The sequence below is a fragment of the Trachemys scripta genome, chromosome 3, assembly GCF_013100865.1.
Source record: "Trachemys scripta elegans isolate TJP31775 chromosome 3, CAS_Tse_1.0, whole genome shotgun sequence".
NCBI lineage: Eukaryota > Metazoa > Chordata > Testudines > Emydidae > Trachemys > Trachemys scripta.
In genome coordinates, this window is record NC_048300.1 from 199,723,843 (window position 1) to 199,739,737 (window position 15,895).

Here is a 15,895-nt window from a genome sequence, read left to right on the forward strand (position 1 = left end):
CGTGTGGCAGTGGGGGTTGGGGGAGGGGAGCGGGTGGCAGACAGGGGGGCGGTTGGGGGAGGGGCGCGTGCGGCGCTCGGGAAGACCCATGGGGCGCAGCAGCCAGGAGTAAGGCAGGACGGGGTGGGCGGCGCTAGCAGCTGTCGGACACGGGAGCGGCAGGCGGAACCCGGCGCTGGAGAGGGGGTAGGCGGGCTTTGGAGGAATAGGGGCGGGGTGTAGGTGAGTGGCAGCCCAATGGGGCGTGGCAGCCGGGAGGAGAAGGGGGCCCGCTCACGTTTGGGAACGACCCTTGAGTGGCAGTTGGGGGCGGGGGTGTGGGCGGGACCGCGTCAGAGCGCGGCGGTGGGGGCGGTACAGGCGGAGCGCGGGCGTTGGTCTCTCTCGCTCTCTGGGGCGGGGCCTTTGGTCCCCCGGCCCCTCCCCTCTCCGTGGCCAATACAGTAGGTGGAGTCACGCGGGCGGGGTCACATGACCGCAGCTCCTGTACAGTAGGATCCCAATATGGCAGCAGCGGCCGTAGGGGGAGCTGGTCCCTGCAGCGCTCGGACTTAGGGCCACCCACCGCTCTCTGCCTCGGGACCGGAGCAGCTGCGGCCCCAGCGCCCTGGGCGGAAGGATCGGCCGGGAGCCTCCGAGCCAGCTGCCCCCCATCGCGTGCGACATGAGGGAGAAGGGCCGCAGGAAGAAGGGCAGGACCTGGGCAGAGGCCGCCAGGACGGTACGTGGGGCCCGGGGGCAGAGGCCACCAGCCCTGGGCAGGGGCATGAAGGGCGGGGAAGGGGAGGCAGGCGCCAGGACGGGATAGGGGCGTGAGGGGCTGGGCTGGTGGCGGGAGGATGGGCAAGGGGTGCCCGGAGGAGCCGGAGGCCGCTAGGGCGGGTCATAGGCCTTCCCCCGGCTGGCACAGGTCGTGCGAGCTCCCTCCGCCGGAGTGCGGCCACTTCTGTTGGGCGCTGAAGCTGCAGCCGCGGGACTGGAGTCCCCGAGCTGGCTGCGGTGGCGGGAGCTTGCCCCCGGGAGAGCAGCTTGCGTGGGTCATTCGGCCGGTAGTGCCCCGGCCTGGACTGGGGTCTCTGGCAGCGAGGTGCATGCGATGCCCTTTGGGCTGTTGGCCAGGATGGGCTTGCTGTGCCGAGAGCTGGGTTCAAGTAGACTGGCGGGCAGCTCTGCTACCCTGCCAGAGCTAGAGGCTTCCCTGGGAGTGTTGGGGATGAGCAGAGCGTCTGTCTCTCTCTCTCCCTCTCTCCCCAAACACTAGTTGAACTGTTGCAATAGTTTGTCTTGAGCAATTACAGTCTGGGCTTGTAGTTTTTGCTAAACGTGGGTGTGATAAACTCAAGATGCTATGGGATGATTCAGGACTATTTCTCTTTAGAAAGATACCTGCCTTGCCTACTTTGTACTGACAATTCTTGCTCATTAACTGATGGTAACTTAAACACACATTCTTCTTCTGAGGAGTGGTTCTGAAGAATTGATGCCTTCCTCTAATTCCATTTCCTTCTGTTATAGAGAAAACTCTTTGTTATAGTGACAAGGTGGGTGAGGTAATTGTCCTTTATCAATATCTTAATGCTTCACAAAACTAAACCAAACTCCAACCTAATGAAGAGTTATAAACATTTGACTGGTGTCAGATTAAATTCAAGAAATGGTTTCTCCAGAGAGTAGGTATATATGTAAATAAAAGGATTTCAGTAAACAGCAACAACTTGATGGGTGCTAGAGAATACTTAATAACCAGTCTCTGGAGCTAGGAGGCTATTCAGATGGAAATAGAGATTTGTGTGCTGGGAGCTGTACTCTCCAGGGACTGTGTGAAAGATGCGGGTGGAGGTAGCACTTGGTTAGGCAGCTTCTCATGATGACCAGTGTGTTCTCATTTGTTTTCTTGTACTTCTCCTGTGTGTTTATTTCCACCTGTTGTCTTAGTCTTACTTAGCTTGTAAGTTCTTTAGGGCAGGGACTGCCTCATGATATGTTTGTACAGAGCTCAGGACAGTAGGACTCTGGTGTCTAGGTACTACTGCAATGAACATAAATAACTTACACAGTGCTATTCACTCATAATTCTCAATGTTCACACCATGAGTAAAGCATCACTATTCACTTTTTATAAATGGGAGACTGAGTCACCGAAAGGGTAAGTGACTTGTTTAAGGTCATTCAGTGAGTCAGTTGCAAACCTGGGAATAGAATTTTGGTTTCCCAATTTGCTAGTCTAGTGGTCTGTTACGTTATCTCCCTTAAGGAGCTCTGTGTGGGTTGCATTTGGGGCATCCTTATTTTAGAGCATGGATAGAGGAAAAGGGGAGTTCAACGATTTCTGCAGTAGTCCAAGTGTGAGATAACGGCGAAACCAAAATGTAAATTGTAGTCGACACAAGTATTGACTCTACTAAACGCTTCCAGTTAAGTCTAAAGCTGACTGGGAAGACTTAACAAAGGGATCTCACCAAGCTGAGTGACTGGGCAACAAAGTGGCAGATGAAATTCAATAAATGCAAATTAATGCATGTTGGAAAAATAGTCCCAACTATACATACAAAATGGTGGGGTCTAAATTAGCTGTTACCACTCAAAGATCTTGGAATCATTGTGGCTAGTTCTCTGAAAACATCCACTCAATGTGCAGCAGCAGTCAAAAAAGCAAACAATATTAGGAGCCATTAGGAAGGAAGGGATAGATAATAAAATAAAATGTCATAATGCCACTATATAAATCTATGGTATCTCCACACCTTGAATAATGCATGCAGTTCTGGTTGCCTCATTTAGAAAAAAGATATTAGAAGTGGAAAAGGTACATAGAAGGGCAACAAAAATGATAGGGGTATGGAACTGCTTCTGTATGAGGAGAGGTTAAAAAGATTGGGATTGTTCATTAAGAAAATAGATGACAAATGAGAGATATGATAGAAGTCTATAAAATCGTGACTGGTGTGGAGAAAGTGAGCAAATAAGACTTCCTTATTCATTCTCATAACACAAGAAAAAGGGGTCACCCAATTAAACTAATAGGCAGCGGGCTTAAACAAATATAAGGAAATACTTCTTCACACAATGCGCAGTCAGTCATCCTGTGGAACTCATTGCCTGGGGATGTGGTGAAAACCAAAACTAGAACAGTGTTCAAAGAAGAGCTAGATAAGTTCATGGAGAATAGGACATCACTGGCTATTAGCCAAGATGGTTAGGACATAACCCCATGCTCCGGGTGTCCCTAAATCTCCAATTGACAGAAACTGGGACTGGATGACGGGATAGATCACTCGAAATTGCCTTGTTCTGTTCATTCCCTGTGAAGCCTCTGGCACTGGTCAGAGACAGGATACTGAGCTAGATTGACCATTGGTCTGACCCATATCTGTTATGTTCTTTATTTCTTAATACTAAAATAAAACTTAAGCTCCTGGGAAGTGTTACATTGTCAAATGGAGCCATATTAGGTTTGCTTAAGACAGAGCTTTGACTCTGTTTCTTGTCCAGTTCCAGTTATACTAGACTCTGGTGTTATCAAAACTAATGCTGGTAACTGTGAAGGTTTAGATCGATTCCTACATATATGTGAAAGAGACCCCTGGATCTGTCCATTTGCTGGTGAAAAAATTCTAAAGATCTTATAAACTTTACCCTCCCATTGGATTCTGAGAGTCTTTGGGACTTGAATTTGTTGTTAACCAATACAAGGACCCTATGTGTGTCACTTGATATAAAAATCTAAGGGTAAAAGCATCCATTCATTCTGTAGATGGAGGGAATAAAAGGAATCCAAACAATGGTATTGGTCCACTACTGGATGTATATAGTAGAATTATCAATAATAATCAGAAAAGGTAGAAGTGTTCAATAAATATTTCTGTTCTTGCTTTTCTAAATTACTGCAGAAAAATCTAGTGTTATATGATGATGATAGCTTTCATTCTTGCATTAACTCAGGAAGATGTAGCTGTTTAACTACACCTAGACATTTTAAAATCAGCAAGTCCAGATAAGTTGCACCCAAGAATTTCCTAAAAAAGCTGGTTGTGGCATTCTAGACTGTTAATATAAATTGTTCTATAAGTCTTCAGGCATTGGGGAATTCCAGATGACTGGGAGAAAGCTAATTTTCTGCCAGTGTTTTAAAAGGGTGAAAGGAATGAGTTGGGAAACATGACATCCATCATGGGCAAAATAATGGAACAGCTGATGTGGGACTCAGTTAAAGGAGGATAATTAATGCCAATGAACATAGGTTTATGGAAAATAGATCTTATCCAGTTCAATATCTTTTTTGATGAACATACAACTTGGGTTGAAGATAAATAATGTTGATGTAATATACTTCAGTAAGGCATTTGACTTGGTACAGCATGACATTTTGATAAAGAAGCTAGAATGATACAAAATCAACATGGCACACATTAAATGGGTTAAAAGCTTGCTAACACAGGTCTAATAATTGCAAATGGGGAATCATTGTTGAGTGGCTCTGTTTCTAGTGGGGTCCACCTGGGATCAGTTCTTGGTCCTTTGCTATTTAACGCTTTTATTAATGACCTGACAGAAAACAATCACTGATAAAACTTACAAATGACCACACAAATTGCGGAAGTAGTAAATAATGCAGAGGGTAGGCCACCGATAGAGTGATCTGGATCACTTAGCTAGCTGGGCAGGAGCAAACAATATGTGTTTTAGTACAGCTGAATATAAATGTATACATTTACGAACAAAGAATGTAGGCCATACTTACAGGATGGAGGACTATATCTTGCAAAGCAGTGACTCTGAAAATGACTTGGGCGGAGGAGACTGGAAATAAGGCATATGTTTTTAACACTAAGGGTAATTAACTACTGAACAACTTACCAAGGCTTGTGGTGATTTAAAAGTTCCCAGTGATAGAGAATCCAAGTTTAGATGCTTTTGTGAAAGATAAGCTGTAATTCAAACAGGAATAAATTCAGGGAAGTCCTATATTATGCAGGAGATCAGAGTAGATGGTCACAATGGTTCCTTCTAGCCTTATGTTATGTATGAAATACCCCACCTCCTTTTAACTAAGCCTCAGTTCCTCTCTACATCCACAATACTTATTTGAAGCTGAATTACTTCCACTTTGTAAGGAGGAAGAGCGTTTGTGGAGGCAATACATTCACATAATAAGAGTTACTGCTGGTGAACTTCTTTTTCCTTCTTCCTGACTCTCCTTCAGTAGGGCTCTGTAGCTGCTGACTGGTTAACAGTGACTCTTCTCAGGACAAGGGCTGAGGAACTCTGCTAGTTGAATAGAGGAATTCATGAATGTGAACCAGATGCCACATACAGCCAGAGGTATGTTCTGCTGAGCTGCAGTATGCACAGGGCCCTGGTTAGTTATAGTTTTCTGAAGTGTATATATAAAGAAAAATCTAACCTCTTATTTGGTGCAGTTGGTAACTGAAGGTGAGAATTAATATTAAACCATAAGGTACTTTTAAATAGGTATGTACACCTGTCTTTCTTCATTCTGCATGAAGTTCTAATGGTGAATTTGGAGAGCACGGAGGACATGTGTGTTATTACTGAGGGTTTTGAAATGTGTCCCTTGAAATTGTATCATTTATTGCTCAATGCAAGTGGTTTTTTTTAGCAAGATCTCTTCTGAACCTGGAAGGAACCTCTGTATACCAATACATTCATTCATCCTTTAGCCAGTGTCCCCTGCTATCTCTGTAGGCGGCGTACATGAAAGTGCTATCCAGGTGTGTTGTGGGCTCATTCTTAAATTCAACATAGAAATCTTGTTGGCGGGCCGGGACCGTTGATAAGCTGTCTTTGTACTCCCAGTTGTGTAGTGGGAGCATTTAGAGTTGTGAGACAAGGTTAAGAAACTTGGTAATGTATCTGACCATGCATTTTCCATGAGCAGTCCCCATATGTGATAGAAAAGGTTTTTGTCAACTGCACAGTTTGCACTCAATCCATAAGCAATTCCAAAGTACCATGGGCCTTAGGCTGTGACATTTGTTCAACAGCAACTCATCATCGCAAGGCCTGAGTATTATAAATTCCCTGTAACGCTTTCAGCAGGGCTCTTCTGTTTTACTGTGGGATGTAGAATGCCACGCTGTACGCCATCTGATCACACGATTGAGCAGTTGTCATTATATTATGGTTCTCTATACTGACTGCCTATTAAGGAGCAGACTGACTTTTAAATTGGTTGTTTCAAGCTTTCAGTGAGCCCAGGGTCTTGTGCATTTAAACAGAACAGAATTTTGTTCTGATAGGTATTTGCGCTTTCAGAGCACCCACCATCTAGGAGTTTTGCCACCATGCATTGGATCAGTGTGATTGCACTCTCTGCTGTGGTAACTCCTGTGAAGTGATGCCTGCTTCCCCCAGCTATAGGAATCTGCCTTGGCTCATTCCTCTGTACACTATAAAATCAAATCGTGGGGTGTTATAATTCCACAGAATTTGTGTGATCAGATATCCATCCTAGAGATGATGGAAGGAAACATGCAGGCCCCTTTGTTACACAGCATGATTAGGGCCCTACCAAATTCACGGCCATGAAAAACATGTCACAGACTGTGAAATCTGGTCTTTTGTGTGCTTTTACCCTATACTATGCAGATTTCATGGGGGAGACCAGCGTTTCTCAAATTGGGAGTCCTGGCCCAAAAGGGAATTGCGGGGGGGGGTGGGGTCACCCTTATTCTGCACTGACTTCAGAGCTGGGTGGCTGGAGAGTGGCAGCTGTTGGCTGGGTGCCCAGCTCTCAAGGCAATGCCCCACCAGCAGCAGTGTAGAAGTAAGGGTGGCAATACCATATCATGCTACCTTTACTTCTGCGCTGCTGCCTTCAGAGCTGGGTGGCCGGACAGTGGCGGCAGCTGACTGAGGGTGGGCCCTGCTTTGCAAGGAGCAGCACAGAAGGAAGGATGGCAATACCATACCATGTCATCCTTACTTCTGCATTGCTACTGGTGGCGGTTCTGCCTTCAGAGCTGGGCTCCCTGCCAGCAGTCGCCGCTCTCCAGCTGCTCAGCTCCGGAGGCAGCGCTGCCACCAGTAGAAGTAAGGGTAGCAGTACTGCAACCCTCCCTACAATAACCTTGCAACCCTCCCACACAACTTATTTTTGGGTCAGGACCCCTACAATTACAACACTGCTAAATAGCTGATATCGTGAAATTTACAATTTAAAAAAATCCTATGACCGTGAAATTAACCAAAATGGACTGTGAATTTGGTAGGGCCCTAAGCATGATCATAACCATCCCAAAGTGTTTGTATAGCAGGGAGGGAAGGAACACAAAATGGAAAAATTGCCCGCCTGTGCACAGAAGCATAGAGTCCACTTACCCACTTTGTACACAAACCTGCAAGTCTTTAGGGGTCAGAGAATATTGTAAAAACATTTCCAGAAAGTTCAAGGGGCATTGTAAGCCATCAATTGCAGTGTTCTTCTGAATAGTATGAGCTGGCTTTTGGCATGAGATGATACTGTTTGCATTTTAAAAACCCTGCGAGTGCAATTCAGTTGTGCTGCAGTGTAAGTTGTAGAGCTGTCAATGGAAGTTCAACATGGTCAGTAGCCCAAACCGTATTGGTTGCCGAGCTTCTTGCCTGCAAAATGCAGGTGAAATATAAACTGACATGGTGGGATCTCAGAGAGAGAGAGAGAGAGAGAGAGAGAGAGAGAGAGAGAGAGAGGTGCATGAAGATCTAAAGCAGGACAAGGCTGAGGACGGTCTGGAATGTAGGCAAGGTCTGTCTGTCAACTGGCCTTAAATTGGTATTGTTGGGTTTTAAAGCCAGTCTTTCATTCTAGACTGCAGCGTAAAGAACCTAAGATCATAGTAGTTCAAACCGTTGAGCAGCATGTTGCAGAATTCTGAATTGGCGAGTGATATGTAGGCCTTTTCAGAGGAACTACAGTAACTGAGCCCTGTGGTTCTGAGAACATGTATTTTTCTGTTTTGAGGTCCTTAATGGCTAAATAAGGGCTCATCCTCTGCATAGCGTGCATTTGGGAAAAAATAACTTCAGACAATAGGGACGACATTCCATGGAAAGAGCATGGCAGAAAATGAAGCCAGGATTTTTAATGTGCAGGCTACCTCAGAATGAATCCCTTCAAGTATGATTGTGGTGTTACCTTTACCCAGCACCAAGGCTTGTTTTCAGGAGTTTAAGGACAAGGTAGCTCTGATTTACCCGTTGGTAATATGTCCAAACGTTCTTTCAGAACAGATATGGAATGTACAGGATCTGTGAGGCAAGAGGGATTCAGTTGATTGCCCAGTATTTAGAAATCTGCTAGAGGCCTCATTTGCATTGAACAAACAGCTAGGATGATGTTTTGGGGAAATCCATCTTGATGTTCTGGCTTTACATAGCAGTGAGTCTACAGGTGAATATCTTAAGTCCAATTGTGTTTGTGCAGAAAATGTACTGAGCATATATGCTACACTGACAATAGGACATAGACACTTTCCCCTGTCTGGCAGGAGTTCCACTTTTACCCTAAACATAACAAAATTGGCATTAAATATCTTGCAGATTCTTCTGTAGAGCTGAATTCTTTCTGGCAGTATGTGTGCTGTGAGTATATCTCTTGTTTTTGGCATCTCTGGAATATGAAGCCAAAACTTTGCCCAACAGACAGTCCTTTTGACTGCTTTTTAGGAGTCAGAGTGATGCACAAATTTCATTGAATAGAACCAGTTGGAGCCACTGTCTGGAAAAAATTTGAGTTCCAGCATGCAACATGGGTTCTGTTTCTGAACATCGTTCTCTGATCAAGATGAAGTAATGTGTGCGGGATTCTGTAGTGTCCCCTTACTGTGCTGCTATGATTCACATAAATGTGTAGAACTGTAGGTAGCAGTTTGGCTAGCCCTTCTATTCCTGTATTTCAAAATTAAGAAGACACTGATCTAATGTATTGCAAAGTACTTGGACTTTTTAAAATCTCTTATAGACATCAGTGTACTATAGGCATATAATGTGACCAGTGGTTTGTATGTGGTCTTTGTGCCCAGACAAAAATCTACCCCTTTAAAAAGTTAACTATATTCTTGTAGTTTTGTGAATGACACATGGGGATGTTAGCGAAATGTTAAGTGTCACTTGCAAAATCCTGCTTTTTACCAAAACTTCACTTTTTTTTGTGTTAACTGTATTTATCATAACAGGACTACAGTGGCAACTGTGTGCTTTTTTTAAGTATGTGGTATATAGCTAGATTGACTGCAGTGGGTTTGAAAACCGAGTTTACCCTGTATTATGTTTGCATAGAAAATTTAAATGGCATGTTCTTCCTCCATTCTCCTGTTTAGGATAATTTGCAGTGAGCCTGAATGTACTGTGGCCCTGATTTAATTTTGTGCAGAAATTTTTACGAAGTGTCTTTTTATAAAGACTCAAATGAAAGTTGATTAAAAACAAAATCAAGGTAACTGAAGGTGCACAATGTTTCTTCCGGAGTCACTGGGGATGTTTTGTTTCTATGCAAATTAGCTTTTCCTGGAACTGGAAACATCTGTTCCCAAAAGGCTCGTTATTGAGGTCTCCTCAGGTGTTGGGATATGACTGGGTCCTGCTGGAGATTAAATCTCTCCTCAGTTCCTAATTCTCAGAAGAAAAATGTAGTTTTCAAATACATAAGATATTTATATATCGATTCTTTCTGCTATGGGTAAAAGACACTTGAGTGACTGCATTTGAAATGAATTTAAGATTTATTTCCCTTAAAAATATGATCAGGATCTGAGAGAAACAAACTCCTTATAAAAACAATGAGGAGTCCAGTGGCACCTTAAAGACTAACAAGGTGCCACCGGACTCCTCGTTGTTTTTGTGGATACACACTAACACGGCTACCTCTCTGAAACTCAACGTAGTCACTGCCTCTAATATGCAGAGCTCGTTATTTGTTTATGTACTGAAGAGGGTCTCTCTCCTTCAACCCAATTGTGCAAGCAGAGAAGGAAAGTGAATCTTAAGGTACTGTGTGTATTTACCTTGGTTGAACTGAATACAAGTTAAAACAGCTCTTCTCCTGCCAAGGTTATCTCCTAGATTCCAAGGCCAGAAGGGACCATTGTGATCACCTAGTCTGACCTCCTGTATAACAGGCCAGAGAGCTTCCCCAAAATAATGTCTAGTGCGCATCTTGTAGGAAAAACTTCCAATCTTGATTTAAAAATTGTCAGTGATGTAAAATCCACCACAACCCTTTGCAAACTGTTCAGTGGTTAATTACTCTCACTGTTACAGATTTATGCTTTATTTCCAGTCTGAGTTTGTGTAGCTTCAACTTCCAGCCACTGGATCATACTATACCTTTCTCTGCTAGATTGAAGAGGCAATTATTAAATATTTGTTCCCCTTGTAGATATTACAGACTGCAATCAAGTCACCGCTTAACCTTCTCTTTGTCAAGCTAAATCAATTTTGCTCCTTGAGTCTTACTATAAACCATGTTTTCTAATCCTTCAGTCATTCTTGTGGCTCTTCTCTGAACCTTCTTCAGTTTATCAACATCTTCCTTGAATTGTGGACACCAGAACTGGACAGAGTATTCCAGCAATTTTTGCACCGGTGCCACTTATTATAGGTAAAATAACCTCCCTATTCCTACAGGAAAATCCCCTATTTATGCATTCCAGGATTGTATTAGCTCTTTTGGGCACAGTGTCACATTGGGAGCTCATGTTCAGATGATTATCCACCACAACCCCAAATCTCTTTCAGATTAACTGCTTCCAAGGATAGAGTCCCTCCTCCTGTAAGTATGGCCTACGTTCTTTGTTCTTAAATATATACGTTTATATTTAGCCATATTAAAATGCATATCGTTTGTGATCAATTTATCAAGTGATCCAGATTGCCCTGTATCAGTGACCTGTCCTCTTCATTCTTTACCACTCCCCCAATTTTTGTTTCATCTGCAGACTTCATCAGTGACACAGATCTCCTTTCCTCCATCCTGCTATAAGAGATGTGTGGACATACAAGTTCTTGAATGCTTTTCTCAGTACAAGGGCTTCTTAACAGGAACACTTTGGAACAGAATCCACAGTGTGTGTCCCTCCTTTTAAAATTATTTTTCATTGTCTGCAGCAAATGATTTTGTTTTTTTAAATGTCCTAGTTTTGGTCCTCACATCAGCCAACAGTGCCGCTCAATATCTTTCCAGAGAAACAAATCCTGTAAGAAAACCAACATGTTCTTAAATCTAGTGAGGTTAGTAATGTGTGATGTAATTTCTGTAGGAAATTTGATATTTTTTTGACTCCATACTGTCAGCAGCAAAAATGTTAGGTAATTTACGCACAGCAGAACAAAGCGTGAAAACATTCTCTCAAATAATGTTGATTATTGCATGGTACAATTGGTGTAAGTGGCGCTATACAGCTTTGCAGTTTACAGAAGGCTATTGTCTATGTATGCAAATATTGGGGAAATTGTATATTAAAACAGTAACTTCTAACCTTCTTAGTCCTGCAAGTTCATGTATTGCTAGTATATTACATGTATTGTGGTCATGCTGTTTTAATATTAAACGTTAATAAAGTTAACTCTTTATCTTTTCATATTCTCAGTTTTCTGGCCCTTTACTCGAGCAAGTAATGCCATTAACCTGGTGGAGGGATCAAGCACCATGTTTGAAAGTAGAATGTGTCCCACTTAATTTCTGCAAGGTTCCCCAGTATTTCCTTACAAATGTCAGTACTGAACCAACAACTCTTCTCTGAAAGGGCCTTATACCAATGCTAGTGAAGTCCAAATTGAGGTTTCTTTCCATTTTCCTATTCTGTGTTATGTCAAATGAGCAGTTTATTGCATTTCCAGAAGGAGAAACAAATCTAGAGGAAGAGATATCAATATTCTAAAACAGTGGTTCTCAACCTATTTACCATTATGGGCCCTATATGCAGCTCTCTGTGTTATGTGGGCCACATCCATAGAATACATATATGACCCTGTATGGCCCTAAGGATGTCACATAAGAATGGCTCTACTGGATCAGACCAAAGGTCCATCTAGCCCAGTATCCTGTCTTCAGACAGTAGCCAATGCCAGGTGCCCCAGAGGGAATAAACAGAACAGGGAATCGTCTAGTGATTCATCATCTGTCGCCCATTCCCAGCTTCTGGCAAATATAGGCTAGGGACACGATTCCCGCCCATCCTGGCTAGTAGCCGTTGAAGGACCTATCCTCCATGAATTTATCTAGTTCTTTTTTGAACCCTGTTATGGTCTTGACCTTCACAACAGCTTCTGGCAAAGAGTTCCACAGGTTGACTGTGCATTGTGTGAAGAAATGCTTCCTTTTGTTTGTTTTAAACCTGCTGCTTATTAATTTAATTTGGTGACCCCTAATTCTTGTGTTATGAGAAGGAGTAAACAGCACTTCCTTATCTACTTTACTTTCTCCACACCAGTCATGATTTTATAGACCTCAATCATATCTCTCCTTAGCCATCTCTTTTCCAAGCTGAAAAGTCCCAGTCTTATTAATCTCTCCTCATAGGAAGCCATTCCATACCCCAATCATTTTTGTTGCCCTTTTCTGAACCTTTTCCAATTCCAATATATCTTTTTTGAGATAGCTGTGGCCCATGGTTGCCCCATGTGCTGATTGATCTGCAAGGGAGACGCGGGTTGAGAACTATTGCTCTAGAAATGCTCATGGCCTGTTTGATCTTTATTGTTTGTTTTTTGACTCTGCAGTTTTTATGACTTCAAGGTCTTAGCCCCAGTTTATCCACAAAGTACACACTGGGACCTAATTAATCCTTTTCCTTCATGAATATAACCTCATGTTTGAGATATGAGGGTCATACTACCTTGCATGCCTTCGTGGCACACCTTTTGGAAGAACTAGGCCTATGTCTCTGGTATTTTTCCACTACCGCTCACTTCTTAAATGATTGGTCTGCTTTCTTAATCATGTATATTCATTTTTCAAGATGAGTTTTTTATTTTTTATTTTTAAATCACATGATCTCTCTATTTTCGGGGGGGTGGCTGGTGTATTGAAAACACAGCTTGTTCAGTGGCTTTGCCATTGTAGGCCAAGCGTTTAGCAGGATTTCAAAAAAGAAATGGTCACTTACGTGGATAACTCTGTCTTCTCATTACATTAGTGAGGATTTAGGAAGGGATGATAATTTTCTATATAGAGCATAAACCAGCTTCTGACTGAGTTGATTAGGAAGAAACTTCTTTTATGGTAAGATTATTCCACAGTTGTCCACTTCAGGATTTCTTGTACCTTTCTTTTAAGTATCTGGCTATCAAGTGACATGATACTAGATGGATTGTTGGTCTGATCCAGCATAGCAGTTTGTTTGAGTAGGTTATAGGCTAAGGTCCTAATGCTACAAATATTTATGCTTGTGCTTAACTTTATGCATGTGAGTGTGTGTTTGTTGAGTCAGGGCATCAGTTGCATAAGTGAGAGGGAAAGAAAGAGAGAAAGATGCAGATTAACAGTCAACAGTAGGAAGCAAACAAGCCATTATCGGTTGAGTCTCAAACTTTATCCCACCAAAGCCCATACTTCAGCATTAAGTTTGGAATACTCCAGTTACTCTATTTAGTTCAGCCTTGAACTTCAACAGATGTCTCTGCTGTCTTTTATCAGGGGGTAGCCGTGTTAGTCTGTATCTACAAAAACAACAAGGAGTCTGGTGGCACCTTAAAGACTAACAGATTTATTTGGGCATAAGCTTTCGTGAGTAAAAACTGCTGTCTTTTGCACTGCCCCAATGCATGAAATGTCCTCCTTGAACTAATTTGTAAGGTTGTCTACCACCACCTTGTAGGCTTCACAGTAGAAATGGATTTTGAGGGTTTTTTAAAGAGAAATCATCTAATGTTGGTTAGGTGGTTGGTGACAGCATGTGTTTAGAGGTTATTTTTTTAACTTCAGAACCATCAAATTCTGAACATTGTTAGATTGCATACCTGTTCGCTTATTTTTTGCCCCCAAACACACATGCAATCTTTTCTCTCCTATTATTTTTTACTTGCTTTCTTTCCCCCCCCCCATTTCTTCAAATTAGTTTGCAGTATCCTTGTGGGATCTGGTCTCCACGTATGTGTGTAGACCACCTAGTACAATGGGGCCCTTATTACCTGGAGATTATTGCAGAACATCTGTGTTTTGAGAATGAATTAACTGTGTTGTGCGTGTCTGCAGCTGTTTGTTCAAGGAGTTTACAAGTCCAGCTGGTGAAGTTGGAGCTTGCAAATGCTGCTAACCCATAGCTCAGGTTCAAAGTTTACAATTTCAGCAAGCCTAACTTTGTTTGTTTCTTAGTGGAAAATGTACTGGAAACAAAACGTAAAAAATCCATTAATGGAGTGTTAAAACTGCACTGTTTAAAAATCACTACAGTAGGGAAATGTGTTTCTACACTGAAAAGTCACCCTGTTACAAGAGTGTTTTGAATGCCCACATCTGCCACTATTTCCTTGTTCCATTGTTCTGGTTTACAAGTAAAACGATTAATCAGCATTCTTCTGCTTTCAGTGAGAGAAATGTTGGATTGGTTAAAAGATGGGACTTACTTAAATTTTATCCCAACACATTTTTATTCTAAAATCCTCTTTCTATAGTTAATATAGTCCAAGAGAACAAAACTATAAACTCTTTGAAACACCGACATCCCAAAGCAGAGATCTGGCTGGCAAGCTGACTTCATTTCACACAAGCAATAGTGTATATAAAAAAATATTACTGAATGCATAGTTTGGCCTACGGAATCTTACCTACTGATGGTGACCCACAGGAGGAGAGGAACACTCTGATACTGGGATGAGTTCTCGTGATTGGCAGGTAAAGAAACCTTACCTTATGAAATAGCACTTACCATACTGGGTGTTTCACTGACCGGAAAGTGGGCCCTTTAAGCCAGTAGGAGAGCAGCAAGTCACTAAATGTCCAAACAAAACTAATTCTACATCAGACCTTGGATACAAACAGCAATATAGTAATTGTAATAGAAGATTCTCCAGGGTCAGTATTTCTTGCCTTGGAAATAAATGTTTTGCTATTCATAAATGCATTGGCATTGATATGATGTTGTAGCCATGTAGGTCCCAGGATATTAGAGTGACAAGATGGGTGAGGTAATATCTTTTATTGGACCAACTTCTGTTGGTGAAAGAGACAAACTTAGAGCTCTTCTTTAGGTCTGTGTAGCTTGAAAGTTTCTCTTTCACCAACAGAAATTGGTCCAATAAAAGATATTACCTCACCCCCTTGGCATTAGTATAGCAGCAGGAGGCTACTTTCCTGTGACAATGGTGTATTTCACTGATGTTATCTTATTTTAAAATGCATTTTAAAATTCGTTAGTAAAGCTCAAGAAATCTGCAAAGGATTATGCTTGATGTTGGGTCTGATCATGAGTATTAGTTAATGGAGTTGTAGCTTCTATCTAGCTCAGATACTTATGTGGCTCCCATTATGTAGAATCTGAGTGTCTGTAATTTATTTCTTCTCATGACGTCCTTGTGAGGTAGGGAAGTACTGTTATCACCATTTCGCAAATGAGGAGCTGAGGTACAGAGGCTAAAGTGACTTGCCAAAAGAAGTCTGTGGTGGAGCAAGGAATTGACCTCTGGCCCCTTGAGTCCCAGTTAAGTGCCCAAACCACTGGACCATCATTCCCCTCACTTAGCTCACTCTCCTGTACTGATCTACAAACATAAGATACTTAAACAATTTATTTTGAATAGATGAGAATACCAGTCCTCCTTCCTGAGTCTTATGGGAAATGCAGTTTGGTGTCCAATGATCTCTTGTATGGCTTAGTTGTGGTGTTGGTTGGCTTTTTAATACATACAAGCACAGCTTATCTGGTATGGGTTACAGATCTCCTAAATGCTAATACCT

General features: G+C 42.3%; 1 protein-coding gene across 3 annotated transcripts in view; it reads left to right on the plus strand.

Annotated features, from left to right (window-relative positions):
• Nucleotides 1-482: 482 nt before the first annotated feature.
• Nucleotides 483-15,895, plus strand: part of ASXL2 (ASXL transcriptional regulator 2) — a 237,481-nt gene continuing 222,068 nt past the window's right edge. For 2 of the 3 annotated variants that reach the window (XM_034766832.1, XM_034766833.1), the window contains exon 1: nucleotides 483-721. In XM_034766832.1, the coding sequence (XP_034622723.1) occupies nucleotides 665-721 (57 nt within the window). In that variant the 5' untranslated portion in view covers nucleotides 483-664. Of the gene's footprint in view, nucleotides 722-4,759; nucleotides 5,323-15,895 lie in introns of those variants that run through there. The other variant, XM_034766834.1, reaches the window with a different exon arrangement.